This window comes from Sapajus apella, unplaced genomic scaffold, assembly GCF_009761245.1.
Source record: "Sapajus apella isolate SASKATOON/1434 unplaced genomic scaffold, GSC_monkey_1.0 scaffold173, whole genome shotgun sequence".
NCBI lineage: Eukaryota > Metazoa > Chordata > Mammalia > Primates > Cebidae > Sapajus > Sapajus apella.
In genome coordinates, this window is record NW_022437113.1 from 1,371,463 (window position 1) to 1,398,047 (window position 26,585).

General features: G+C 51.1%; 1 protein-coding gene across 1 annotated transcript in view; it reads left to right on the top strand.

Annotated features, from left to right (window-relative positions):
• The first annotated feature begins 4,626 nt into the window (after window positions 1–4,626).
• UNC13A (unc-13 homolog A) overlaps window positions 4,627–26,585 on the top strand; it is a 104,487-nt gene continuing 82,528 nt past the window's right edge. Inside the window, exon 1 of the mRNA XM_032267920.1 lies at window positions 4,627–4,792. Within this exon, the coding sequence (XP_032123811.1) occupies window positions 4,744–4,792 (49 nt within the window). The 5' untranslated portion in view covers window positions 4,627–4,743. The remainder of the gene's footprint in view (window positions 4,793–26,585) is intronic.

A 26,585-nucleotide genomic window follows, 5' to 3' on the forward strand; every position in this document is an offset into this window, starting at 1 on the left:
AAAAGAAAAGTAACGTCATCGTCATCAGCAGTCACTCCCTGATACAGCTCCCCTAGCCCCTCACAACCACACATCAGCCTCCTGTCCTAAGGTTTTGTCCATTCTCGGCATTTCCTGGAGTAAGTGACCTTTCGCAGCTGGCTTCCTTCACACAGCACAGCGTTTTCCAGCTTCACTCACGTTGCAGCCTGATTCCCCTTTTTATGGCTGAATAATATTCCTGTGTATGGATGGGCCACATTTCTTCGTCCGTTCATCCGTTAATAAACATTTGGGGCCGGGCGCGGTGGCTCACGCCTGTTATCCCAGCACTTTGGGAGGCCGAGGCGGGTGGATCACGAGGTCAAGAGATCGAGACCATCCTGGTCAACGTGGTGAAATCCCATCTCCACGAAAACTACAAAAAATTATCTGGGCATGGTGGCACGTGCCTGTAATCCCAGCTACTCAGGAGGCTGAGGCAGGAGAATTGCCTGAACCCGGGAGGCGGAGGTTGCAGTGAGCCGAGATTGCGCCATTGCACTCCAGCCTGGGTAACAAGAGCGAAACTCCGTCTCAAAACAAACAAACAAACAAACAAAAAAACATTTGGGTTGTTCCCACCTTTTGGCTAGCATGATTATTGGCTCTTGTGATGCCACCTTTTGGCTAATTTTTGCTGTGAACATTTTTGTACAAGTCTTTGTTGGAGTACCCATTTTCTTCCTCCTTCCCTCCCTCTCTCTCTTTCTTTCTCCCTCCCTTTCTTCCTTCCCTCCTTCCCTCTGTTTGTTCTTTCTTTCCTTCCTTCCTTCTTTCTTTTCTTCCTTTCTTTTCTTTCTTCTCTTTCCCTCCCTCCCTCCTTCCTTCCCTCCCACCATTCCTTCCTTCCTTCCTTTCTTTTTTGAGATGGAGTGTCACTCTGTCACCCAGGCTGGAGTGCAGTGGCACAATCTCAGCTCACTGCAACCTCTCCTCCCAGATTCACGGGATTCTCCTGCCTCAGCATCTCAAGTAGCCAGGACTATAGACCCACACCACCAAGGCCGGCGAATTTTTGTATTTTTAGTAGAGACAGGGTTTCACCATGTTGGCCAGGCTGGTCTCGAACTCCTGTCCTCAGGTGATCGGCCCATCTCAGCCTCCCAAAGTGCTGGGATTACAGGTGGGAGCCACTGCACCCAGCTGAGTACCCATTTTCAATTCTGTGATTTGTACCTGGAAGTGGAATTGTTTGATCATATGGTAACTGTATGTTTAGCTTTTGTTTCTTCTTTTTCGACAGGGTCTCCCCCTGTGGCCCAGGCTGGCGTGCAGTGGTACACTCATGGCTCACGGTAGCCTTGATCCCCCAAGCTCTAAACAACCCTCCCACCCCAACCTCTCGAGGAGCTGGGACCGGTGGTTCATGACTGTAATCCTAGCACTTTAGGAGGCCAAGGCAGGAGGATCTCTTGAGCCCAGAATTTCACGACCAGGCCGGTGCATGGCCACCATACCTGGCTAATTCAATTTTTTTTTTTTTTTTTTTTTTTTTTTTTTGTAGATGGAGTTTTGCTCTTGTTGCCCAGGCTGGAGTGTAATGGCGTGATCTCGGCTCACCCCAACCTCCACCTCCCAAATTCAAGTGATTCTCCTGCTTCAGCCTCCTGAGTAGCTGGGATTACAGGCATGTGCTACCACACCCGGCTAATTTTGTATTTATAGTAGAGATGGGGTTTCTCCATGTTGGTCAGGCTGGCCTCAAACTCCTGACCCATGATCCACCCACTCTGGCCACCCAAAGTGCTGGAATTACAGGCATGAGCCACCACACCCAGTCCTTTAATTTTTAATTATTTTTTTTAGAGATGGAGACTTGCTATATTCCCCAGGCTGCTCTTGAACTCCTGGCCTCAAGCGATCCTCCCACCTCGGCCTTCCAAAGTGTTAGGATTACTGGTATGAGCCGAAGCACGTGGCCTGTGTTTAGCTTTTTGCGGAAAGGCCAGACTGTTTTTCACAACAGCTGCACTATTTCAGCCTCCTCCCAGCATCCTATGGGGGTTCCAATAGCCCCACATCCTCACCAACATTTCCGTGGGGTTTTTCTTTTAAAAATGATGGCGGGATGACCAGACGCAGTGGCTCATGCCTGTAATCCTAGCACTTTGGGAGGCCAAGGTGGGCGGGTCACAAGGTCAAGAGTTCAAGGCCAGCCTGACCAACAGAGCGAAACCCCATCGAGCCCAGGTGAGGTTGAAGCTGCAGTGAGCTACTAAAAATGCAAAAGTTAGCTGGGCATGGTGGTGCGCACCTGTAATCCCAGCTACTCAGGAGTCTGAGGCAGGAGAATGGCTTGAACCCGGGAGGTGGAAGTTGCAGTGAGCTGAGATTCCACAACTGCACTCCAGCCTGGGCAACAGAGTGAGACTTTCTTTTTAGCAGTACTGCTGCAAGTACTATTGAGCCGGCGATAGGGGCTTCTACATGGGCTTTAGGGAGTCATGATGGAGTCCATATATATATATATATATATTTTTTTTTTTTTTTTTTTTTTTGAGACGGGGAGGGGCTTCGTCTTCCCAGGCCGGAGTGCAATGGCGCGATCTCGGCTCACCGCAACCTCCGCCTCCTGGGTTCAGGCAATTCTCCTGCCTCAACCTCCTGAGTAGCTGGGATTACAGGCACGCGCCACCATGCCCAGCTAATGTTTTGTATTTTTAGTAGAGACGGGGTTTCACCATGTTGACCAGGATGGTCTCGATCTCTTGACCTCGTGATCCACCCGCCTCGGCCTCCCAAAGCGCTGGGATTACAGGCATGAGCCACCGCGCCCGGCATCTAGAGATATTTTGACCATAAAGGCTGTTATACATGCTGGTCATGTAATATTGTTGGTTCAGGAGAATAATCGTTCTTGAGCAATAATTGTTGTTGTTAATATATTTAGTGACCCTAAGGTGTTTTGGGTATAAAGAAGTGTAACGAGTAGGGGAAGGGATCCTACTAGTGAATAAAATAAGAAATAGGAGCCTGGATTGAGGCATTCTGGTTGATATCCTCAGCGGGTAATAATCATTAGAGTGGCCGGGCGCGGTGGCTCACGCCTGTAATCCCAGCACTGTGGGAGGCCGAGGCGGGTGGATCACGAGGTCAAGAGATCAAGACCATCCTGCTCAACAAGGTGAAACCCCGTCTCTACTAAGAATACAAAAATTAGCTGGGCATGATGGTGTGTGCCTGTAGTCCTAGCTACTCGGGAGGTTGAGGCAGGAGAATTGCCTGAACCCAGGAGGCGGAGGTTGCGGTGAGCCATGATCGTGCCACTGCACTCCAGTCTGGGCAACAACAGCGAAACTCCGTCTCAAAAAAATAATAATAATCATCATCATCATCATTAGAGTGGGAATTAATGTAGCTTTCAATAGGAGATAAAATATGATTCGTTCTGTAGCCGTGAAAGCTATAATTAAGGAAGTTTGTAGGAGAATTAGTATGGAAATGTCAAGGCTTTTTCACGGGCGGGGAATGTTGAATAGGTGGTGGTGAGTGGCTAACATTCTGAGCGCTAGAAGCCAGGCTGTTAAGATTAGAAGTGCGGATGTGAATGGGTCTGGAAAGAAGGTTAGTGAGAGGGTACATAGGTTGTTGTTGGAGCAGTGAAAGAATAATTAGGTAACGAGACTGATAAGCTATAGACTGGAAGGATGTTAGGTATTATAGATATTAAGATAAAATCGTTCTTAAAATAAATGATGGCAGGGTGCGGTGGCCACACCTGTAATCCCAACACTTTGGGAGGCCAAGGCGGGCTGCTCACTTGAGGTCAGGAGTTCGAGACCAGCCTGGCCAACATGGCGAAACCTCATCTCTACTAAAAATACAAAAATTACCTGGGTGTGGTGGCGGGTGCCCTAACTCCAGCTACTTGGAAGACTGAGGCAGGAGAATCACTTGAAACCGGGAGGCAGAGGTTGAAGCGAGCCAAGATTATGCCACTGCACTCCAGCCTGGGTGACAGAGTAAGACTCTGTCTCAAAAAAATAAAAATAAATTTATAGCCACTGGGTACCAATTGTTCACTATTTATCCGTTCACCTCTTGGTGGGCATTTGGGTTATTTCCAGGTTGCAGGAATTAAGGGGTTAAGTTCTCCTTGACCTTCTGAAGGTTCACGAAAAAGTCATTGCTATGAGGCTGATTGATTACTAGGAAAAAAGGCATTCAAGTTTATTTAACGTGTATTCGTGGGAACCTTCAGAATGAAGCCCCCGAAGACACAGAGAAAGGTGTCTATTTTAATGCTTTGGTTTAACAAAGTATGGGCAGTGCTGTAGAAATAAGATTGGGCTGGCCGGGTGCAGAGGCTCACGCCTGTAATCCCCGTACTTTGTGAGGCTGAGGCGGGAGGATCACCTGAGATCAAGAGTTCGAGATCAGCCTGGCCAATATGGTGAACCCCTGTCTCTACTAAAAATACAAACATTAGCCCGGCATGGTGGTGGGTACCTGTAATCCCAGCTACTTGGGAGGCTGACGCAGGAGAATCACTTGCATTCGGGAGGAGGAGTTTTCAGTGAGCCGAGATCACGTCACTGCACTCCGCCTTGGGTGACAGAACAAGATTCTGTCTCCAAAAAACAAGACACAAAACAAAATAAAAAACAAAGATTGGGCAAAAAAGGTAGGATCAATGAGCAGAGACGGAGCGGGGAAACTCTGCAAGGCCTGTCTGTCTGGATTCTTCCCAGACTCTCTGAGCAGCATTCCTTCCTTCTGGGTATGGGGCAGGACCTTCGCTGGAATGGGGATCTTGTGACGTATAAACAAGGTAGGTTAGTTTTTTTTTCTTTTCTGCGACAGAGTCTCACTCTGTCGCCCAGGCTGGAGTGCAGTGGCACGATCTCGGCTCGCTGCAACTTCTGCCTCCCAGGTTCAAGCAACTCTCCTGCCTCAGCCTCCCGAGGAGCTGGGATTACAGATGCATGCCACTGTGCCCGGCTAATTTTTTTGGACTTTTAGTAGAGACGGAGTTTCACCATGTTGGTCAGGCTGGTCTCCAATTCCTGACCTCAAACGATCCACCTGCCTTGGCCTCCCAAAGTGTTGGGATTACAGGCGTGAGCCACTGCACCTGGCCAATTTCTTCTTCATTTTTGAGACGGAATCTTGCTCTGTCACCGAGGCTTACCTCGGTGGTTTTACCATGTTAGCCAGGATGATCTTGAACTCCTGAACTCATGATCCACCCACCTTGGCCTCCCAAAGTGCTAGTATTACAGGCCTGAGCCACTGTGCCTGGCCACATGGCCAATTTCTTTATGGCCAGCTTTACACAGAAGGGCAGAGGGCAAGTTATCCATATATGTCTGTGTGTGTGTGTGTGTGTGTGTATTTTCACAAAACCAGGTCGCTCAGAAAGTTACTCATATTTTTAGGGTTTATGGCTGGTTCTGGGGAAAAGGGGTTCTGGTTTCAGTGTCTTATTTTGGGGAAAAAGGATTCTAGTCTCTGTGGTAAGTGTGGGGAAAGAATGGGCCTTGGAGACAGGATAGGATGAGGTCAGAGAAAATCTCTTGTTTCTGAGACCTTCATTTGGGGGGTATTGTTTTCTGAGCCTAAACAAGGTGTTGACAATTGTGGATAAAGTTGTTCTGAGGGCCAGGCGTGGGGGCTCATGCCTGTAATTCCAGCACTTTGGGAGGCCCAGGAGGGAGGATTGCTGGAGGCCAGAAGTTCGAGACCAGATTGGGCAACATAATGAGATCCTATGTCTCAAAAAATCTTTAAAGAGAAAGCTGTTTTTTTTTTTTTTTTTTTTTTGAGATGGAGTTTCGCTCTTGTTACCCAGGCTGGAGTGCAATGGCGTGATCTCAGCTCACCGCAGCCTCCGCCTCCTGGGTTCAGGCAATTCTCCTGCCTCAGCCTCCTGAGTAGCTGGGATTACAGGCACGCACCACCATGCCCAGATAATTTTTTGTATTTTTGGTAGAGACGGGGTTTCACCATGTTGACCAGGATGGTCTCGATCTCTTGACCTCGTGATCCACCCGCCTTGGCCTCCCAAAGTGCTGGGATTACAGGCTTGAGCCACCGCGCCCGGCTGTTTTTAGCTTTTTTATACATATCTCTTGGTGAATATCCTTTCTCTCTGGTGAGTGCCCAGGGTCAGAATGGCTGGATTAACACATATCTAGAGTGTTTCCTACCTCACATCCTCACCAACATTCCAGTTGTCAGATTTATTTATTTATTTATTTATTTATTTATTTATTTATTTTTGAGACAGGGTCTCACTTTGTCACCCAGTTTGGAGTGCAGTGGCATCATCTCAGGTCATTGCAGCCACTTCCTTGAGGTTCAAGTGATCCTCTCACCTCAGCCTCCCAAGTAGCTGGAACTATAGGTGCACGCCACTCCCCGGCTAATTTTTGTATTTTTAGTATTTTTAGCAGAGAAGGAGTTTCGCCATGTTGCCCAGGCTCGTCTTGAACTCCTGAGCTCAAGGGATTCACCTGCCTCGGCCTCCCAAAGAGCTAGGATTGCAGGCGTGAGCCACCATGCCTGGCCTAGATTTTTTTATTTTTATTTTTTGAGAAAGAGTCTTGCGTGATCTCGGCTCACTACAAACTCTGCCTCCCGGGTTCATGTGATACTCCTACCTCAGCCTTCTGAGTAGCTGGGATTATGGGTGCTTGCCACCACACGTGGTGAATTTTTGTATTTTTAGTAGAGATGTGGTTTACCATATTGGCCAGACTGGTCTTGAACTCCTGATCTCATGTGATTGGGCCGCCTCCGCCTTCCAAAGTGCTGGGATTACAGGTGTGAGCCACCATGCCTAGACTTTTTTTTTTTTTTTTTTTTTTTTTTTTAAGAAGCAGGGCCACAGTCTTGCCCAGGCTGGAGCGCAGTAGCATGGTCATGGCTCACTGCGTCCCTGACCTCCTGGGGTCCACGATCCTCATGCCTCTGCCTCCTGAATAGCTGGGACTACAGGTGTGTGGCACCATGCCAAGCTAATTTGAAAAAAAGAAAAGTTTTTTTGATAGAGACGGGAGTCTCACTATGTTGCCCAGGTTGGTCTCAAACTCCTGGGCTCAAGCAATCCTCCCACCTCAGCCTCCCAAAGCACAGGGATTACAGGTGTGAGCTACTGCGCCACCCTCAGGTTGTTAGATTTCTCATATTCACCTTTCTTGCCTCCTTGCCTCGCCCTCGGGGCAACCCTGTGTATCCGCATTCACCAAGCACTTGTGTTGACAATGTTCCTGTTCTGGGTGCTGATGCTAGCGATGGCGCGATTCACCCGAGGGGATGGTGGGGGAAGGGCAGAGCTGCCGGTCCTGGGTGCGATTCCCTCCTGGTCTGAGATACCAGGAGGCCTGATGTCCCTTTAGTCACAAGATTTGTGTGTGTTGGTTCGTTTCATCTTTGCAACCACCTGGGGCATGGGCTTTGAGTAAACACATGTAGTAGCCTGGAAAGTGAGGGTCAGAGACGTCAAAGGGACAGATCCAGTGGCCTGTGTGTTGACTGGGATGTGAACCCAGGGTAACTGACTGCAGGCCCTGCCACAGATCCAATCATTCATTCATTCAATAAACACTCCTTGACAACTTTCCTAGCTGGGTGATGCTGTCGTACCCAAGTGGTCTCAGTCCTGGTGCCCAAGGAGACATCAGTCTGGAGGAAGATCAGCTGGATACGGAGTCTCCCATCTCTGTGACATCAGGGCTGGGATAGAGGGTGAAGCCAGCAGCTGGGGAAGCGGGGACTATGAAAAGACAGGGAACTTATTCCGAAAAATGAGACTTTGCAACTGGGGTTTTGAGGAGTGCATAGGAGTTTGCCAGTCAGATGATGCATTCATTTACTTAACAATCCCCCTTCCCCATTACCACCAGCCAATCCCTCTGTGCCACTCTCACTCCATCCTGGCCTCAAGGATCTTCCAGGCTGAGGGAGACAGAACTAGATACAGACCCCCCAGGTGCTTATGAATGGGCTGGAAGAAGAGCTGAGTGCAGGAGGTGCCCTGGGTAGAGGAACTGGGGAGAAGGGGTCTCCAGGGACCCCTTCTCTTGGGCCCCCAGGGACCCAAGTCAATCTTTGAGACCAGATGAATCCATTTAGCATACGTTCTTGAGTACCTACTATGTGAGGCAATCGAGGGACAAAGCTTTCAGAGACCCAGTCCTGGCTTCTAAGAAACTTACCACCTGCTTGGGAGGCAAATATGAAAACTGATGTGACGAGAGCAGATGACCTTTTCCACCCAGTTTTGGGAGTCAGGGAAGACTTCCTGGAGGAGGGGACATCTCGGCAGAGACAGGGGGATAAAGCAGCTTATCCCGGAGAAGAGGGGAAAGGGTGTTCCTGGCTGTGGGAACAGCGTGTGCGGGGCAGATGTGTGGGAAAAATTAAAGACTTCCAGGGAGGCTGTAGGCCAGAGGATGGGAGAAGTGATGGGAAGCTGAAATGGCCAATCACCGAGCAAGAAGCACCTTGTAGGCGGAGCTTTTCATGCGCGCCTTCTCATTGGTCACCAGTCCTGGTCCTGGCAGCGGCAGTCACAGGGGCGTGGTCAGGGGCTGTGCTGCATCCCAGCCACGTGGTCCAGATCCCTAGCTGGACCTGCCGGGGTGGTGTGCAGTGCTGTTACCCCGGCGTAGGTGACCAAGCTGGGTCCGGACCCAGTTTCCAATTCCCGCGCAGGTCTTGGGGCTCATGTCTCTACATCCAGACCAGCACCAAGTCAAACGGTCACCAACGTCCCCGAACCTCCCTTTCTACAAATGACCCTGTTGTAAAACGTGAGGTTGAGGGGTCAAGGGCACAGACGCCAAGCTTGGTGGGGTTCAGATCTCAGTTCTGCCCCTCCCCAGAGGTGCGACCTCCCTGGGCCTGGGTTTCCATTGAACTGGTAGGGTCGCTGTGGGGATTAAAGGACTTAAAATAGCCTGAGGACGCAAGCTTGCATTTGCTAAGTGCTCACCTGGTGTTACTTATTCTTGTAATTTATCATTTTGCTTTGGAAATCTACTGGCTACAAGTAGGTCTCTGGCAGCTGGCAGCAATCTGGCTGAGGTCTTCCTAGGGAGAGCGAATCAACCCCAGGTCTGCTTCTAGATGCATCAATGCCCGCCTCAGACTCCCAAAGTGCTGGGATTATAGGCGTGAGCCACCATGCCCAGTAAAACATTTTTATAGGGCCCCAGAGTGCTTTCCAGCTTCGGGCACCAAGGGTCTGAGACAGGCCTGCCTGACAGTCCCCTTCTGGTGGTCCTATCGGTATGAGAAGTCAAAGCCTTGAGATGGAGTCCAGCCATGTCTCCTACTACCTGGGTGGTTTGGGCAAATGCATTGGCGTCTCTGATCCATGGTTTTCTCATGGGTCAAAGGAAAGAGAGGCTCCATGGTGAGTGTTGTCTGCCTTCCCTACCTCAGCCCTTTAGCTTGGGTGCAAGTCCATCAGGTCTCCAGCCAGTCTGGAGTGGGGAAACAGGTCTCAGGGGATAGGCATGAGTCCCGGAGTCGCCCTGAGCTAGGGCGGGTCTAGGGACCTGGCTGGATCCAGTGGAGTTCCTGACCTCAAGTGATCTGTCCTCCTCGGCCTTCCAAGGTGCTGGGATTACAGGTGTGAGCCACCATGCCTGCGACCCCCTCAACCTTAAAAAACTTTTTTGTTGTTGTTTCATTTTTTGAGATGGAGTCTTGCTCTGTCCCAGGCTGGAGTGCAGTAGCTTGATCTCGGCTCAGTGCATCCTCCACCTCCCAGGTTAAAGTGATCCTCCTGCCTTGGCTTCCCGAGTAGCTGGGACTACTGGCACGCGTCACCACGCCCAGCTTATTTTTTGTATTTTGTATTTTTATTTTTTTTATTTTTATTTTTTAGAGACAGGGTTTCTCTATGTTGGTCATGCTGGTCTCGAACTCCTGACCTCAGGTGATCCACCTGCCTTGGCTTCCCAAAGTACTGGGATTACAGGCGTGAGCCATGGCTCCCGGCCAATTTTTTGTATTTTTAGTAGAGACGGGGTTTCACCATGTTGGCCAGGATGGTCTCGATCTCTTGACCTCCTAATCTGCCCGCCTTGGCCTCCCAAAGTGCTGGAATTACAGGCATGAGCCACTGCACCTGGCAAAAAAACATTTTAAACTATCATTTTAGGAGTTTTAGGGGAAGGGGAGCCAGTGGAGTGCAGGGGTGAAGGGCCTCAGTTGGGCTTCCTAAATTCGAATCCTAGCTCCGCCACTCCCGTGATGTGTGACGTTGGGTGAGCGACTTAACGTTGTTGTTCTCAGTTTCCCCATCTGCAAACTCTATTATGGGGATTAAATAAGTGTTTGTGGAGTTCTGCCCCATGTCTGGCACACTGCAGGCACTTATTAAATAAATTAACCCTCGGAGGGTCCCTGGCTCCCGCTACTACCTGCTGGGGATCGCCCAATGGCCTAGTGCTGACCCCTGCTGGCCACTATGGGGATTTTGGACTGAGACCCCCATCTCTGTGTCCGGAACCCCGCCCACATTGGGTCTGAACCTATTCCATTCCTTTGTCTTCCTTTATTTCCTGCCTCTGTCTCATCCTCTTGACCAATCCAGTCGCTTCTGTTTATGATCCATCCAAACCCATCCAACATCTCCAGGCCCACTTGCTGCCTCTGGCTAATTCCAACCTACAGCTCTGCAGGGCAGGCCCCGGAACTTTCAAACCATTGATGTTGCTTTCGTCCCATTTAATTATCTGGGAAACCATTGTTGTTATTATTATTATTTTTGAGACGGAATCTCTCTCTTGTTGCCCAGGCTGGAGTGCAATGGTGCGATCTTTGCTCACTGCAACCTCAGCCTCCTGGGTTCAAGCAATTCTCCTGCCTCAGCCTCCCGAGCAGCTGGGATTATAGGCACTGCCACCACATCCAGCTAATTTTTGTATTTTTAGTAGAGACGGGGTTTCACTATGTTGGCCAGGCTGGTCTCGATCTCCTGACCTCAGGTGATCCACCCGCCTCAGCCTCCCAAAGTGCTGGGATGACAGGTGTGAGCCACAGCACCCAGCCAGAAATTATTATTATCTGTTGCTGTCATTGTCATTATTGTTGTTTTTGAGACAGAGGCTCACTCTGTTGCCCAGGCTGGAGTGCAGTGGTGCTATCTCAGCTCACTGCAACCTCCGCCTCCTAGGTTCAAGCCATTCTCTTGTATCAGCCTCCAGAGTAGCTGGGATTACCGGCATGCACTACCACGCCCGGCTAATTTTTATATTTTTAATAGAGACAGAGTTTCACCATGTTGGCCAGGCTGGTTTCGAATTCCTGACCTCAGGTGATCCGCCCACCTTGGCTTCCCAAAGTGCTGGGATTACAGACATGAGCCACCGCGCCCAGCTGAAACCATTATTTTTTATCCTCATTTTATAGGCAATAAGCCAAGTTTGCCCTCATCCATTTCTCTGTCCCAGGCGGCCTGACAGCTACAACTAGGTTAAAGGTCCAATCTCACAGCGTTTGCACAGGCGCTGCCCTCCGTCAGGAATGTCCTTCCTTCAATTTTCTGTGCTGAGCGAGATCCTCCTTGCTTACTGGTCCCTGACCTTGGGAAAGAGGGAGCCGCAGAGAAAAAAGAGCAAGAGAAGAGGAAGACAGGACCGGCATAATTAAGTGGAGGGATGAGAAGGCTCAAATCAATAGCTTTGGAATGAGCCGAGCTGTTGGTAGGAAGAAAATGAGGCACCAGAGCTTAAAAATGAATTGGATCCGACTGATCAGTGGTGAACATGGAAACGTCCCCTTTGAGATCAGCCCGGCATGGGCATGCGTGTGGATCCAGGCTGGGTTCATTGAATGAATGAACGATTACACAGACGCCTGCATTGCAGAAACGCCTATTCTGAGAGTTAGTCCAGCCCCATTGCACATCCCAACCTTGTTCCCCTTCCCCGCCCCACTGCCCCAAACTCTCAGGAATTCAGTCTCCTCATCTATATATGGGCACTTGACTGTAATCCCAGCACTTTGGGAGGCCGACGCGGGTGGATCACAAGGTCAGGAGACGGAGAGCTTCCGGGCCAGCATGGTGAAACCTCGTCTCTAGTAAAATACAAAAAAAAAAAAAAAATTGCCGGCCACGGTGGTGCACACCTGTAGTCCCAGCTACTTGGGAGACTAAAGCAGAGGAATTGCTTGAATCCGTGAGGCAGAGGTTGCGGTGAGCCGAGATCAAGCCACTGCACTCCAGCCTGGCTACAGAGCGAGACTCTGTCTCAAAAAAAAAAAAAAAACAATAAATAATAAACAAACAAGCACTTGAGAGAAGAAGAGAAGCACCCACAGCAAGCCCAGGGACCCTAAATTCCACGTTCCCTGAAGATAACATTCCTGCTGACCTGTTAACACGGACTGGCTTGGACAAGGACAGAGCTGTAAAGGGTGGACCCTGGGTGTGATGTCTTGACTTTGGTGGTCCTGGAGAGCGGGGTGTACCTTGACCTTGTATCTACATTCTTGCCGCACCTGGCCACACCTCATTGCATGTTGTTAATTATCCAATTGGCAACTCCAGCCCGCATGTTCCCAGAGCTGCCGACCTCAGGCTCCGGCATTGGATATTTCCACTGCGTGCCTTGCAGGTGTCTCACACTCAGAAGGCCAAAACGTGGCTCTTAGAAGTCACTCGCCCTGAGACCTGCCCCTCCTCCATCCTGTTAGGGGCTCCACTGTTACACAGTTGCCTGGGTCCTGATTTCTGGATACACTGTTTATTTTTTTATTTTTATTTTTTTTGAGATGGAGTTTTGCTCTTGTTGCCCAGGCTGGAGTGCAATGGCGCCATCTCGGCTCACTGCAACCTCAGCCTCCTGGGTTCAAGTGATTCTCCTGCTTCAGCCTCCCGAGTAGCTGGGATTACAGGCGCCCACCACCACGCCAGGCTAATTATTTGTATTTTTAGTAGAGACAGGATTTCTCCATGTTGGTCAGGCTGCTCTCAAACTCTCGACCTCAGGTGATCCACCCCCCACGGCCTCCCAAAGTGGTGGGATCACAGCTGTGAGCCACGGCACCCGGCTCTGCTTATTTATTTATTTATTCATTCATTCAAGAGACAGGGTCAGCCAGGCACAGTGGCTCACACCTGTAACCCTAGCACTTTGGGAGGCTGAGGCAGCAGATCACTTGAGGTCAGGAGTTCAAAACCAGCCTGGCCAACATGGTGAAACCCTGTCTCTACTAAAAATACAAAACACTAGCGGGGCACAGTGGCAGGCGCCTGTAATCTCAGCTACTCGGGAGGCTGAGGCCCGAGAATCGCTTGAACCCAGGAGGCGGAAGTTGCGGTGAGCTAATATCACACCACTGCACTCCAGCCTGGGCAACAGAGGAAGACTCTGTCTCGAAAAACAAAACAAACAAAGAGACAATCTTGCTCTGTCACCCAGATCGAGGCTGGAGTGCAGTGGTACAATCATAGCTCACCGCAACCTCAGCCTCCAGGTTCAAGTGATTCTCCCGCCTCAGCCTCCTGAGTAGCTGGGGCTACAGGCACACACCACCACTCTCAGCTCGTTTTAAAATTTTTGCGGAGATGGGATCTCACTCTGTTGCCCAGGTTGATCTCAAATTCCTGGTCTCCCTCAAGCAATTCTCCCTCCCTGGCCTCCCAAAGTGCTGGGATAACAGACATGACCCACTGTGCCTGACCGGGACTCTCTTGTGTCTTCTCTTTCCTTACCTTGCATGTCCGGTGCCTCAGCAGGTCCTGCAGGCTCAGGCTCCAGAATGAAACTGAGCCTCCCTGAGCTCCCACGGGTCTTGCTGTATCCTGTGTGTATGCTGCCCTGGCTCCCTGCCAGCCATCCCCTAGGGAGCCCCAGATGGATTCTTAAAATCATAAAGCAGATCATGCCCCTCCTCTGCTCAAAGCCCTCCCATGGCTCCCTATTACCCTCATAGTATAGCCCCCACTCTTCCCTAGGGCCAGGAAGGCTGGCACAACTGGCTTCCTGCTGACCAGCCCGCCCCCCGCACTGACTCCATCCCTCCCTCACTGTCTCCAGCATGTACTGACTCACTTATGGTTATGGAATGCCCACGGTGTTCTGATTCCATTCTCTGCACCAGGTGGTCACCCCCTGCCAGCGCAGTTGGGGGCACTGGAGAACGGTCTGGGGGGTGGGGAGACATGGGTGAGAACAAGACCTCAGTGGCCACTTAGGCTTGGGCTGGAGTCTCATCCCTTCTTGCAGAGCTGAAGCCCCCTGCTTCTCAGTCTCTCTCTCCATCTCTCTGTCCATCTCAGAGTAAGTCCCAGAACCTTCCCATCCCCCACCTTGAGGCCGTGAATGACCTTCTCCCCACCCCGTTCCCTTCCTCTCTCTTCTTCTTCCTCTTTTTTTTTGAGACAGAGTCTTGCACTGTCGCCCAGGCTGGCGTGCAGTGGTGCGGTCTCAGCTCACCGCAACCTCCGCTTCCCGGGTTCCAGTGATTCTCCCGCCTCAGCCTCTGGAGTATTTGGGACCACAGGTGTGCGCCACCACGCCTGGCTAATTTTTGTATTTCTTTTAGTGGAGACGGAGTTTCACCATGTTGGGCCGGCTGGTCTCAAACTCCCGACCTCACCTGATTTAACCACCTCAGCCTCCCACAGTGCTGGGATTACAGGGGTGAGCCGCCACGCCCGGCTCCCTTTCTCTCTTTTCCTCCGTCCCCCTCACTCTCTCACACCAGCTTTCTCAGCTTCTCCAACACACCAGGCACAGCCCCACCTCAGGGCCTTTGCGCTGGTCCTGTGAATGCCTGTCCCTCATCTCTCCCCACGCCTGGCTCCACCTCCTTTGTACCTCGGCCCTTGAGCCACCTCCTCCGGGAAGCAAATTCCCCCTCCCCTTCCATCCCCCTCTATCATGGGACCCTTCTCATTGCCTCATAATCATCCTCGACTTCCTCTGCCTGCCTTTTCCTTTCCACCCCCCATGCTAGGGACCATGTCGCCTGCCAGAACCTGGTGACGAGCGTAGTTCCCAGCATCCAGATGGTGCCAGCAAACGTTGGCTGAACAAATTGACTGACGACTCATCAATATCCGTCTACTCCGTGGAGCTTTGCACAGTGCCAGGAACATCAAACGCACCCTGTCAGGAGTGGGAATTTATTTGAAGGCAGTCAAGGTGGCTTTGGATTGGGGCTGCTAGAAAAAACTCTGGGCCAGCTAGCTGCAGGCAGCTTATGCCTGTAATCCCAGCACTTTGGGAGGCCAAAGTGGGAGGATTGCTTGAGCCCAGGAGTTCAAGAGCAAACTGGGAAATGTGGCGAAACCCCGTCTCCACAAAAAAAGTACAAAAAATTAGCTGGGCATGGTGATGTGTGCCTGTAGTCCCGGCTACTCAGGAGGCTAAGATGGAAGGATCACCTGAGCCTGGGGAGGTAGAGGCTGCAGTGAGCCGCGATCGAGCCACTCCACTCCAGCCTGGGCAACAGAGTGAGACACCATCTCAAAAAACAAAACAAGAAAGAAATGGAAAGAAAAAATCTCTTACCATTCGTTCTCCATTCAAAAGCTGAGCTGGACAGATGTGCAGTGAAATCCTCTCCTCTGAAGCCCAGACCTTTTCATCGCCGTTTTTGGCACAGGAGATGGGCAGGTTTTGAGAAGAGCAGGGTCCCTGGGGATGCCCTGGAGCTTGGCAAGGCAGGAAGGATGTGTCTGCATTTGCTGGCAGTGGGGAGCCTCTCTGCAGGTGGGGGAGCTGTGCTTTTCACCAGTCTGTACATTATCTGCCATCACTTCTCTTTCAATTATTTTTCTTTGTGGGTTTCCCAGGGTGGTGGAGAGAGCACGAAATTGGAAGCCAAGAGAAGAGAGATGGAAAGACACAGAGTCAGATAGAGTTTGTAAAAGGTCCAAATGCAGATGCAGCTGGAGGGGAATGAAGTTAAGAGGGAGTCACATGGAGGTCACAGTGAGCTGAGATCTTGTCACTGTCACTACACTTCAGCCTGAGTGACAGAGAATCCATCTCAAAAAATAAAAAATTATAAAAAAGAGGAGGGTCTGGGCGTGGTGGCTCACATTTGTAATCCCAGCACTTTGGGGGGCTGAGGCAGGTGGATCACGAGGTCAGGAGTTCAAGACCAGCCTGGCCAGCATGGTGAAACACTGTCTCTACCAAAAACACAAAAGATTAGCCAGGCATGGTGGCCTGTGTCCATAGTTCCAGATAGTTGGGAGGCTGAGGCAGGCGAATTGCTTGAACTCGAGAGGCAGAGATACAGTGAGCAGAGATTGCACCACTGCATTCCAGCCTGGGTGACAGAGCCAGACTCTCAAAAAAAAAAAAAGAGTGTCTTTATTTGCAGATGACATCCTTGTATGCAACAAACCCCCAAAGAATGTACACATCTGATGATGGGGTTTACAAAAAGTTGAGACACTCAATAGATGCTAGAGCCCTGGGTGGCTCACAACTGCAATCCCAGCACTCTGGAAGACGAGGCAAGAGGATTGCTTGAGCCCAGTTGTTTGAGATCAGCTTGGGCACCTAGGGAGATCCCGTCTCTACAAAAAAATAAAAAAAATTAGTCAAGAATGGTGACACACGCCTATAGTCCCAGCTACTGGGGTGGTTGAGGCAAGAGGATCACTTGGGCCAGGGAGGTCAGGGCCATAATGGGCTATGATTGCACCACTGCACTCTGGAATGGGTGACAGAGCCAAACCCTGTCCCCCAAGAAAATAAACAGGCCACTTATCCACCGCACCAAATACTCAAAGCATCTAGAAATAAATTCCAAAGTTATAACCCTTGCTGAAAGATAGATAAATGGAATGATTTGTTGTTTGTTCGCTTTGAAAGATTCAATCACAAAAGATGCTCATTCTCCCAATTTGGTTTATAGATTCAATGCAATTCCAATCAAAGTCCCAAATGAGTTTCTCCATGGAAACCAAAAAGCTGAAAAGAAGGCAAAGAATAAGTCAGATGCAGCCAGGCGTCGTGGCTCACACCTGTAATCCCAGGACTTTGGAAGGCTGAGGTGGGCATATCACCTGAGGTCAGAAGTTCAAGACCAGCCTAGTCAACATGGTGACACCCAGTCTCTACTAAAAATACAAAAATTAGCTAGGCACGATGGAGAGCGCCTGTAATCCCAGCTACTCCAGAGGTTGAGGCAGGAGAATTGCTTGAACCCAGGAGGCAGAGGTTGCAGTGAACCGAGATCACACCATTGCACTCCAGCCTGGGAAGCAAGAGTGAAACTTAAAAAAAAAAAAAAAAAGTCAGATGCTTGACTGGTATTGGCAGATGTAAACGATCAGCACAAAGCTTCTACCAGGCATAGATCAGCCCCTGGGACCAAAGCGAGATCTCAGAATAGACTCCCAGGTGTAGAGACACCAGCAGCACTGCTTGACTTCTGGTTGTTCTGTGCTTGCTGTTAGATCCACACATGCATGAAAACTTGCTTTGTGAGTTTCATTACAGGGTGTTGGGACAATAGGTCATCTCCACGGAGAAAATATGCAGCTGGACTTTATCTTACTCCACACTAAGAAATCAGTTCCAAGAGAGTCAAGACATGACTGTAAATGACAAAACTCAGAAAATGTAGAATAGGTATAAGATCTTTATGACGCTGAGACAGAAAAGGATTTCTTTTCTGTTTTCTTTCTTTCTCTTTCTTTCTCTTTCTCCCTCCCTTCCTTTCTTTCTCTCTTTATCTCCCTCTCTTTCTCCCTCCCTCCCTTTTTCTTTTTTCTTTCTTTTCTTTTACTCTCTCTCTCTGTCTCTTTCTTTCTTTTCTCTCTCTCTTTTTCTTTCTTACTTTCTCTTTCTTTTCTTTCCTTCTCTCCCTCCTTCCTTCCTTCCTGCTTCTTTCGTTTTCTTTTTTTTCACAGGGTCTCACTCTACCACCCAGGCTGGAGTGCAGTAACACAATCACAGCTCACTGCAGTCTCGACCTCCCGGACTCCCATGATCCTCCCACCTCAGCCTCTCAGCTAGCTGGGACTACACGTGTGCATAACGTCTCCTGGTGAATTTTTGTATGATTTGTAGAGATGGGATCTCCCTGTGTCACCTGAGCTGGTCTTGAACTTCTGGGTTCAAGTGATCCTCCTGCCTTGGCCATACAAAGAGCTGGGATTATAGGCATAAGCCAATGCATCCAGCCAGGAAAGGATTTCCTTCCTTCCTTCCTTCCTTCCTTCCTTCCTTCTTTCTTTCTTTCTTTCTTTCTTCTTTCTTTCTTCTTTCCTTCTCTCTCTCTCTCTCTCTCTTTCTTTCTTTCTTTCTTTTTTTGGCTTCATTATCAATGCAGAAGGATTTCTTAAACAAGAAAGTGTGCTATGATTTAGACATGGTATCCTACACTGCAAAAGATTGACCACGTTGAATACCTTAAATCCATAGAAATGGGAAGCAGGTTAGTGGTAGCCCAAGGCTGGGCGTGAGGGGAAGGGAGTGATTACTAATGAGGAAGGGGGTTTCTTTCAGGGTGATGGAAATATTCTGGGACTCGACAGAGGTGATGAACGCACAACAATGTAGGAACATAGTGAATGTAGTAAATGCCACTGAATTATCCAGTTCAAATGGTACACTTTGCTAGAGGCTGAGGTGGGAGGATCATTTGAGACTAGGAGTTTGAGACCAGCCTGGGTAACATAGCGAGACTCCCAACACTAAATGCATTAAAAATATATAAATAGGCCGGTGGGGTGGCTCACACCTGTAATCCCAGCACTATGGGAGGTCAAGGCAGGCAGATCACCTGAAACCGGGAGTTCGAGACCAGCCTGGCCAACATGGTGAAACCTCGTCTCTACTAAAAATACAGAAATTAGCTGGGTGTGGTAGAGGGTACCTGTAATCCCAGCTACTCTGGAGGCTTAGGCAGGACAATTGCTTAAATGGGAGACGCAGAGGTTGCAGTGAGCCGAGTTTATGCCACTGCTCTCCAGACTGGGTGACAGAGTGAGACTCTATCTCAATATATATATTTAAAAATTAAATGAAAAATGTTGTTATGTGTATTTTACAACAATTAAAATATAAAATTAAGGCTGGGCTTGGTGGCTCACACCTGTAATCCCAGCACTTGGCAGGCTGAGGTGGGTGGATCACTTCAGGTCAGGAGTTCGAGACCAGCCTGGCCAACATGGTGAAACCCTGTCTCTACTAAAAATACAAAAATTAGCTAGGCATGGTGGCGGGCCCCTGTAATCCTAGCTACTCGGAAGTCTGAGGCAGGAGAATCACTTGAACCTGGGAAGCAGAGGCTGCAGTGAGGTGAGCTGAGATTGCGCCACTGCACTCCAGCCTGGGGAACAGAGCAATACTCAGTCTCAAAAAAAAAAAAAAAGAAGAAGAAATGGATAAACATCTTGAACAGGCACTTCACTAGAAAAAGAAATCAGTCGTTACATAAAAAGTTCAACCTCAAAAGCAATCAGAAAGCAAACGAAAACCCAAATTAGGCACTCTTTCCCTCTCCACACTGGCCCAGTGAAAAACCTGGGCAATTCAAAGTGTTGGCAAGAACTTAGAGCCAGACACAGGAGCTCATGCCTGGAATCCCAGCACTTTGGGAGGCAGAGGCAGGGGGATCGCTGGAGCTCAGGAGTTTGAGACTAACCTGGGCAACACAGGGAGGAGACCCCATCTAAAAAAATAAAATTAGCCAGGCATGGTAGCACAGTCTTATAGTCCCAGCTACTTGGGAAGCTAAGACAGGAGGATCGCTAGAGCCCAGGAGGTGGAGGCTGTGGTGAGCTGTGATTGCACCATTGCACTCCAGCCTGGGCGTCAGAGTGAGACTCCGTCTCAAGAAAAAACAAAAACGATTAACAAAATGAAAACAAAACAGAACATAGAAGAACCGATGATTATACTGTGCTGGTATGACGTAAATTGCTAGAGTCACAATAAACGAAGCAATTTCATGTTATCAGGTGAAGCTGAGCATACATGTATTTTCTTTCTTTCTTTCTTTCTTTCTTTCTTTCTTTCTTTCTTTCTTTCTTTCTTTCTTTCTTTCTTTTCCTTCTTTCTTTTTTTCTTTCCTTCCTTCCTTCCTTTTAATTGAGAACTTATTTTATAATAAACCTAAGCTTGAAACAACCTATAAGTCCACGAACTGGAGAACAGACGAATACAAAAGAATAGTATGCAGCCCTGAAAAATTCAAGCCTTACAGCCACACGCAGCAATATGGATGAATATCAGCAGATTCGTATTGAGCAAACACAACAGATTAGCAGGCTGGGTACATGGCTCAGGCCTGTAATCCCAGCACTTTGGGAGGCCGAGGCGGGTGGACTATCTGAGGTCAGGAGTTTGAGACCAGCCTGGCCAACATGGTGAAACCCCTGCCTCTACTAAAAATACAAAAATTAGCCAGGCATTGTGGGTGGGTGCCTGTAATCCCAGCTACTCAGGAGGCTGAGGCAGGAGAATCGCTTGAACCTGGGAGTCGGAAGTTGCAGTGAGCTGAGATCGTGCCACTGCACTCCAGCCTGGGAAACAAGAGTGAAACTCCATTTCAAAAAACAAATGAACAAACAAAAACCAGATGAGTAAAGAGTGTGAACAAGGCCAAGAGAGGTGGCTCACGCCTATAATCTCAGCACTTTGGGAGGCCAAGGTAGGCAGATCATTTGAACCCCAGAGTTCAAGACCAACCTGGGCAACACGGCGAGACCCTCATCTCTACAAAAAATTTAAAAATTAGCCAGGGCAGGGCCAGGTGGCTCATGCCTGTAACCCCAGCACTTTGGGAGGCTGAGGTGGGCAACCACCAAGTCAGGAGATTGAGACCATCCTAGTTAACACAGTGAAACCCCGTCTCTACTAAAATACAAAACATTAGCTGGGCATGATGGCTCGTGCCTGTAGTCCCAGCTACTCCGGAGACTGCGGCAAGAGAATCGTTTGAACCCAGGAGGTGGAGGTTGCAGTGAGCTGAGATCACGCTACTGCACTCCAGCCTGGGTGGCAGAGCGAGACTCCATCTCAAAAAAAAAAAAAAAAGTTAGCCAGGCGTTGGGGAGCATGCCTGTTGTTCCTGGTACTTGGGAGGCTGAGACGGGAGGATTGCTTGAGCGCAGGAGCTCCCACCACTGCACTCCAGCCTGGGTGACACAGAGAGACCTTGTCTCAAAAAAATAGAAACATGCAAAAGGTAACTATGTGTTGTTTGCTGACAACCATGTGGTAAACTGTAGGGAAAAGGAAGGAGTGAGAAACAAAATTTGGGATAGTTCTTCCATGGGCAGGGAAGAGTGATGAGCCTGGGGAGGAGCACTCGGGTCTTCCATTGTGATGATAATGTTTGTGTTTTTAATCCAAGCCTGTCTTTGCTGCTCCTTAGAGCTTAACTGTATCTAATTGATGTTTAATAAAAATTTAAGACCAGGTATGGTGGCTCATGAGCTAGTAATCCCAACACTTTGGGAAGCCGAGGTGGGAGGATCACTTGAACCCAGGAGTTTGAGACAGCCTATGCAACATGGTGAAACGCCATCTCTAAAAATAATACAAAAATTTGCTGTGCTAATTTTTTAAAAATGTAAATCAGTGAGAGCTACAAACATGTTTACCATTAGGCATTAAGATTACAACTGAGGCCAGGCATGGTTGCTCACGCCTGTAATCCTAGCACTTTGGGAGGCCAAGGTGGGTAGATCTCTTGAGGTCAGGAGTTCAAGATCAGCCTGGCCAACATGGTGAAACCCCATCTCTATTAAAAATACAAAAAAAAAAAAATAGCCAAACGTGGTGGTGCACACCTGTAATCCCAGCTACTCGGGAGGCTAAGGCAGGAGAATGGCTTGGGCCTGAGAGGTGGAGCTTGCAGTGAGCTGAGATCGTGCCATTGCACTCTAGCCTGGGCAACAGATTGAGACTCCATCTCAAAAAAAATTACAACTGGTTTCACATGTTAACTCATGCAGTACCTCCAGCAACTCTGTGAGGCAGGGCTCGTTATCATCCGCATTCTACAGGTGGGGAAACTAAGGCACAAAGAGGTCACATGACTTGTCCAAGGTCAGCCTTGTGATGATAGGCAGAGTTGGGTTTTGAACAATGGCGTCGCTCAACTAACTCCATGCACCTGCTGGATTTGTGAGCCTCCTTCATGTGGACTGGGGGTAGGAGACAGCCTTTCACGCTGTTTTAGGTGGGGCTCAGCCTTTCACGCTGTTTTAGGTGCTGGCAATACAGGGAGCAGGGCAAGGACCCACAAGGAACTGCCCAGTTAGATACATGGGGAGGGGGCTGGGCATGGTGACTCACTCCCAGGACTTTGGGAGGCCGAGATGGGTGGATCACCTGAAGTCAAGAGTTTGATACCAGCCTGGCCAACATAGTGAAACCTCATCTCTACTAAAAATACTATATATATATATATAAATATAAGCTGGCCATGGTGGCTATATATATATATTAGCTGGGCATGGCGGCTCCCGCCTGTAGTCCCAGCTACTCAGGGAGGTTGATACAGGAGAATTGCTTGGACCCAGGAGGCGGAGGTTGCAGTGAGCCAAGATCGCATCACTGCACTCCAGCCTGGGTAACAGAAGGGGACTCCATCTCCAAAAAAAAAAAAAAAAAGATGTGGGGAGTGGTGGTGAGCAGAGTTTCACTGGGGTCAGGGCCCAATCAGAGGAAGGGATGGGGGTGGAGTCCAGAGAGGAGGCACAAAGGCTCAGCTTGGAGCAGTCAGGGAAGCCTTCCTGGAGAAGGGGATATTTAGACAAGACATTGATGGATGAATAGGAGTTTTCCAGTTACACAGTGGCATGAAGTGTGGGATCTAGTCAGAGTGTAGGCAAGGACCCATGGGCTGGGTGGCTTAGAGACATAAAGAGAGACCTAAACAGGATGCAGTAGAGCTGCAGAAAGACTGTACAGAGAGAAGCTGAGAGACAGACATGACTGAGAGACAGCAGTGGACAGAGAGTCAGAAGAACAGAGACCCAGGGAGAGAAAGAGACCGAGCAGCAGAGTCAGAGAGACAGAGACGCAGAGACAGAGGAAGAGAGATACTCAGGGAACAGGGCGATCTGCCCGTTTGGGTGCCGGGTGTACACACAACAGCTTGTATTTGCCTGTACTTGCTTGAGTATTGCAAGGAGGAGTTTGCCCAGGTTATCAGTGCCGGAGTGTCCGTGCATGGGTTGGGGGGCACACGCCCAGGAGGAAATCTGCGTGGGGGCCGCCCTCGCCCCGGGTCCCCAGGCAACGAGGAGGTCTGGGGCGGGGCGCCCCTTCCCGGAGCCAGGCCCTTTAACGCCCCCCCAGCCCGCAGCGCCCCCGCCCCATCAGGCGTCCCTGGGCCCCGCCTGCCCACCCCGCATCAGCGCCACGTCAGGCGCTGTCCGCGCCCCCGGTGCTGAACCAAGATGGCCGGTGGCGGCCGGGCCCCGGCGTGAGCCGAGCGCGGGCTGCAGCCGGGAGATGCCCCAGCCCAGCGGCCGCTGAGCCCGACCCGACAGACCCGGCCCGGGCGCCTCCGGCCCGCCTGCGAGCCCGGAGACATGTCTCTGCTTTGCGTTGGAGGTAGGAGGCGAGGCTGGGGGTCGGGGAACCCGTGTGGAAGCGGGCTGGGCTCGGGGTCCGCGTGGATGCGGCTCCTGGGGGAATCCTGGGGTGGGTGGATGACCCGAGTCCAGGCGGCTGGACTTTTGAGAGGGGTAGCCCTTGTCGACGTGGCAGGGTGCCGGAGGGGGTGATCCGTGTCGAGGGGGGGGGTCTCGGGGGTCCTGGTGGCCGCTGCTGGAGGGGTCGTGTGGACGCGGACGGGGTTCCGGGGTTCTAGGCTTGGGCGTCTGTGTAGACCGGGTTTTTAGAGGGTCGGTGAGGAAGAGTCTGGGCTGGGTAGTTTGATTGAAGCCTGCGGGGTACTTGGAAGGGGTCTGGTGGTGTGGACTGGGTTGCCGGTCCTCATGGACGCGGACCCGGCTGGAAATTGGAACCGAGTGCGGCGGGAGGGTTCTCCAAGCCCTGGGGATGTAAGATATGGGTAGGGGGGCTTGGCCATCAGGACATCCACGAGTTCTGGACTCCCCCAGCCCTGGGTGTAAAGAGGACTGGGGTGGGGGGAGTGGGGAGACAGGAGATTCCTCCCAACGTCCAGGGAGGGCTGTGACTGGGGGTCTGGGGGCGCTTTCCCAGTTAACTCTTTGGCCTCCCGAATGGGGGTTGGAGGAATGGCAAGAAGGTCTTCCCACTCCCCGCCCCTCCGGTTCTCCCAAACACATTTCAGGGCCTTCTCGGCAGGGAGCCTACTTCTTGGAAGAGCAATGTCCCCTGGTCCCCCTCCCAGCCCTTCCTCACCTCACCCACTTTGCGCTGGAGAGAGGGAGGGAGGGAGACGTGGTGGGGGAGCTATTTTGGGGCCAGAACGCCATCTGCACAGAGGCCCACGCCCAGGCCCACGCTCTGCGTTGGGGTTGGGGGAGGGAGGGAGACGTGGGAGGGGCATGACCCCCCCACCCCACACCTTTATGGCTCTGGGGATGAGGAGAAGCCAGCCCACCCGAACCCAGGCGTCCTGGGCACTCCTGTTTGAGAACTCAAGCTCTGAGAGACCTTGGTGGCAGGGATGGGGGTGGACCGCCGTTCAACGCCTACAGAGCTCTGAACCCTGGTTCTTAAGGCCTGGGGTCCCCATCACTCCCACCCGCTCCAAGAAGGCTGGGGTGGGGGAAGAGGTGTGTCGGCCAAGCCTGAGACATCGGGCTTCGGGAGACCTCGGGCGACGGGAAGCGCGTGTGTGCAGAACTCTGGCAGCCTGGACCCACGGTGGGCAGGCAGGGGAGCCGGGAACCGCCCCCGCCGCCCCTCCTCCTCCCTCCCCTCCCCCTCGGCCGCTTCATTCACAAACTGTGCCCCGCCCGCCCGCTCCCCGCCGCGGCGGCTTCCCGAGTGCAAATCAGGCCGGGCTGGGCCGGCGTGGACGCGGGTGCTCTTAAAGGGACAGGGGCCTCCTTTCTCTGAGCTCGTTTCTGTTGGACGGGGCTGGGGGTGTTGGAAGAAGAGTCCCTAGAGTCGAAGGCCAACTTTTCCAGCCCCTAGCCTCCCGGCCTATGGAGTTAGAGAGTAGGGAAGTGAAGGAGACCCCTAGGCGCCCCCCACCGCCTAGGCCTGAGGACGAAAGGAGAGGGGAACAAGAATGTCCAGACCCCCTGCTGACCTCTCCCCCTGCTCTAAGTTGCGGGCTCTTAGGGGTGGCACTGGAGGAGGTTCCGACGTGGGTGTTCCTGACCGACTTCTCCGTCCTCTCTCTTCTCCCCCCCCCAGCACCCGGCCCCACCCCTCCTCACATCCTCCAAGTTGGGTTTCTCTGGAAGGTTTGCCTAGTAGAGTGGGGGGAGGCGGGGATCTCACCCTTAACTCTGACGCAAACTGGAGGCTCGGCTGCGGGGGTGGCATTAAGGGAGGGGCAGCAGGAGGCAAGAGGGATGAGGCTTCCAGAAACAGAGGCGTCGAGGGAGGACTGGGCTGGATTCTGTGGACTTTATAGGGAGGTGTCGCCGCCTGAGTGGAAGGGAGTCGCTGGGAGGGAGGGGCAAGGCTGGGGAAGAGGTTCAGTAGGGTGGGAGGTAAGGCCCAGAGGCGTAAAGGGAGGTGTGAGTTTGGAGTGAGGAGGAGTAGGAGGCAGGGAGCGTGGGGAGCGGGAAAAGTGCTGGGTGAGGCCAGCCTGCCGGAGAGAGGTGGGACGAGCCCCCAGAGGGGAGGGGCTGGGATGGCTGAGCCCCAGCTGAGAGTGTTGGGGTGGGCTTGGCTGGAGTGAAGCTAGGCTGAGATGGGTTGCGCGTTGCCTGAGCTCATCCTTCTAGTTGAGGAAATACCTGCCCTCCCCCTCCACTGGGGAGCCACAGGCGTTTGCCAATGTCTACACACATTCATACCCAGACTTATTCCTGTGTGGACACAAATGCTTAGGATGCATAAGGCTCCACGTGGATCATGTGCCTGGAAAGGTACGCTCATAGGCACACGTGTGTACTCACACACCTGTGTGAACACAAGCATACACATGTATATAGGACACAGCCTGCTGGGGTAGACATGGTCCCAGCAACACACGTGTGTGTGTGTGTGTGTGTGTCTGCCAGCACACATATAGATGTATCCACGTGTGTTTGATGAATGTTCACAATATACATGTCACATAAGGATTCACTCATATCCAACCAAGCGTGGTGGCTCAGGCCTGTAATCCCAGCACTTTGACTTTGGGAGGCCAAGGTGGGTGGACCACTGGAGGTCAGGGGTTCAAGACCTGCCTGGCCAACATGGTGAAACTCTGTCTCTACTAAAAAAATACAAAAAATTGGCTGGGTGTGCTGGTGTGCATCTGTAATCTCAGCCACTCAGGAGGCTGAGGCAGAAGAATCACTTGAACATGGGAGGTGGAGGTTTGCAGTGAGCTGAGATCCTGCCACTGCACTCTAGCCTGGGCGACAGAGTGAGACTCTGTCTCAAAAAAAAAAAAATGCTGCGTGCGGTGGCTCACACCTGTAATCCTAGCACTTTGGAAGGCCAAGGCAGGTGGATCACGAGGTCAGGAGTTCAAGACCAGCCTGACCAATATGGTGAAACCCCGTCTCTACT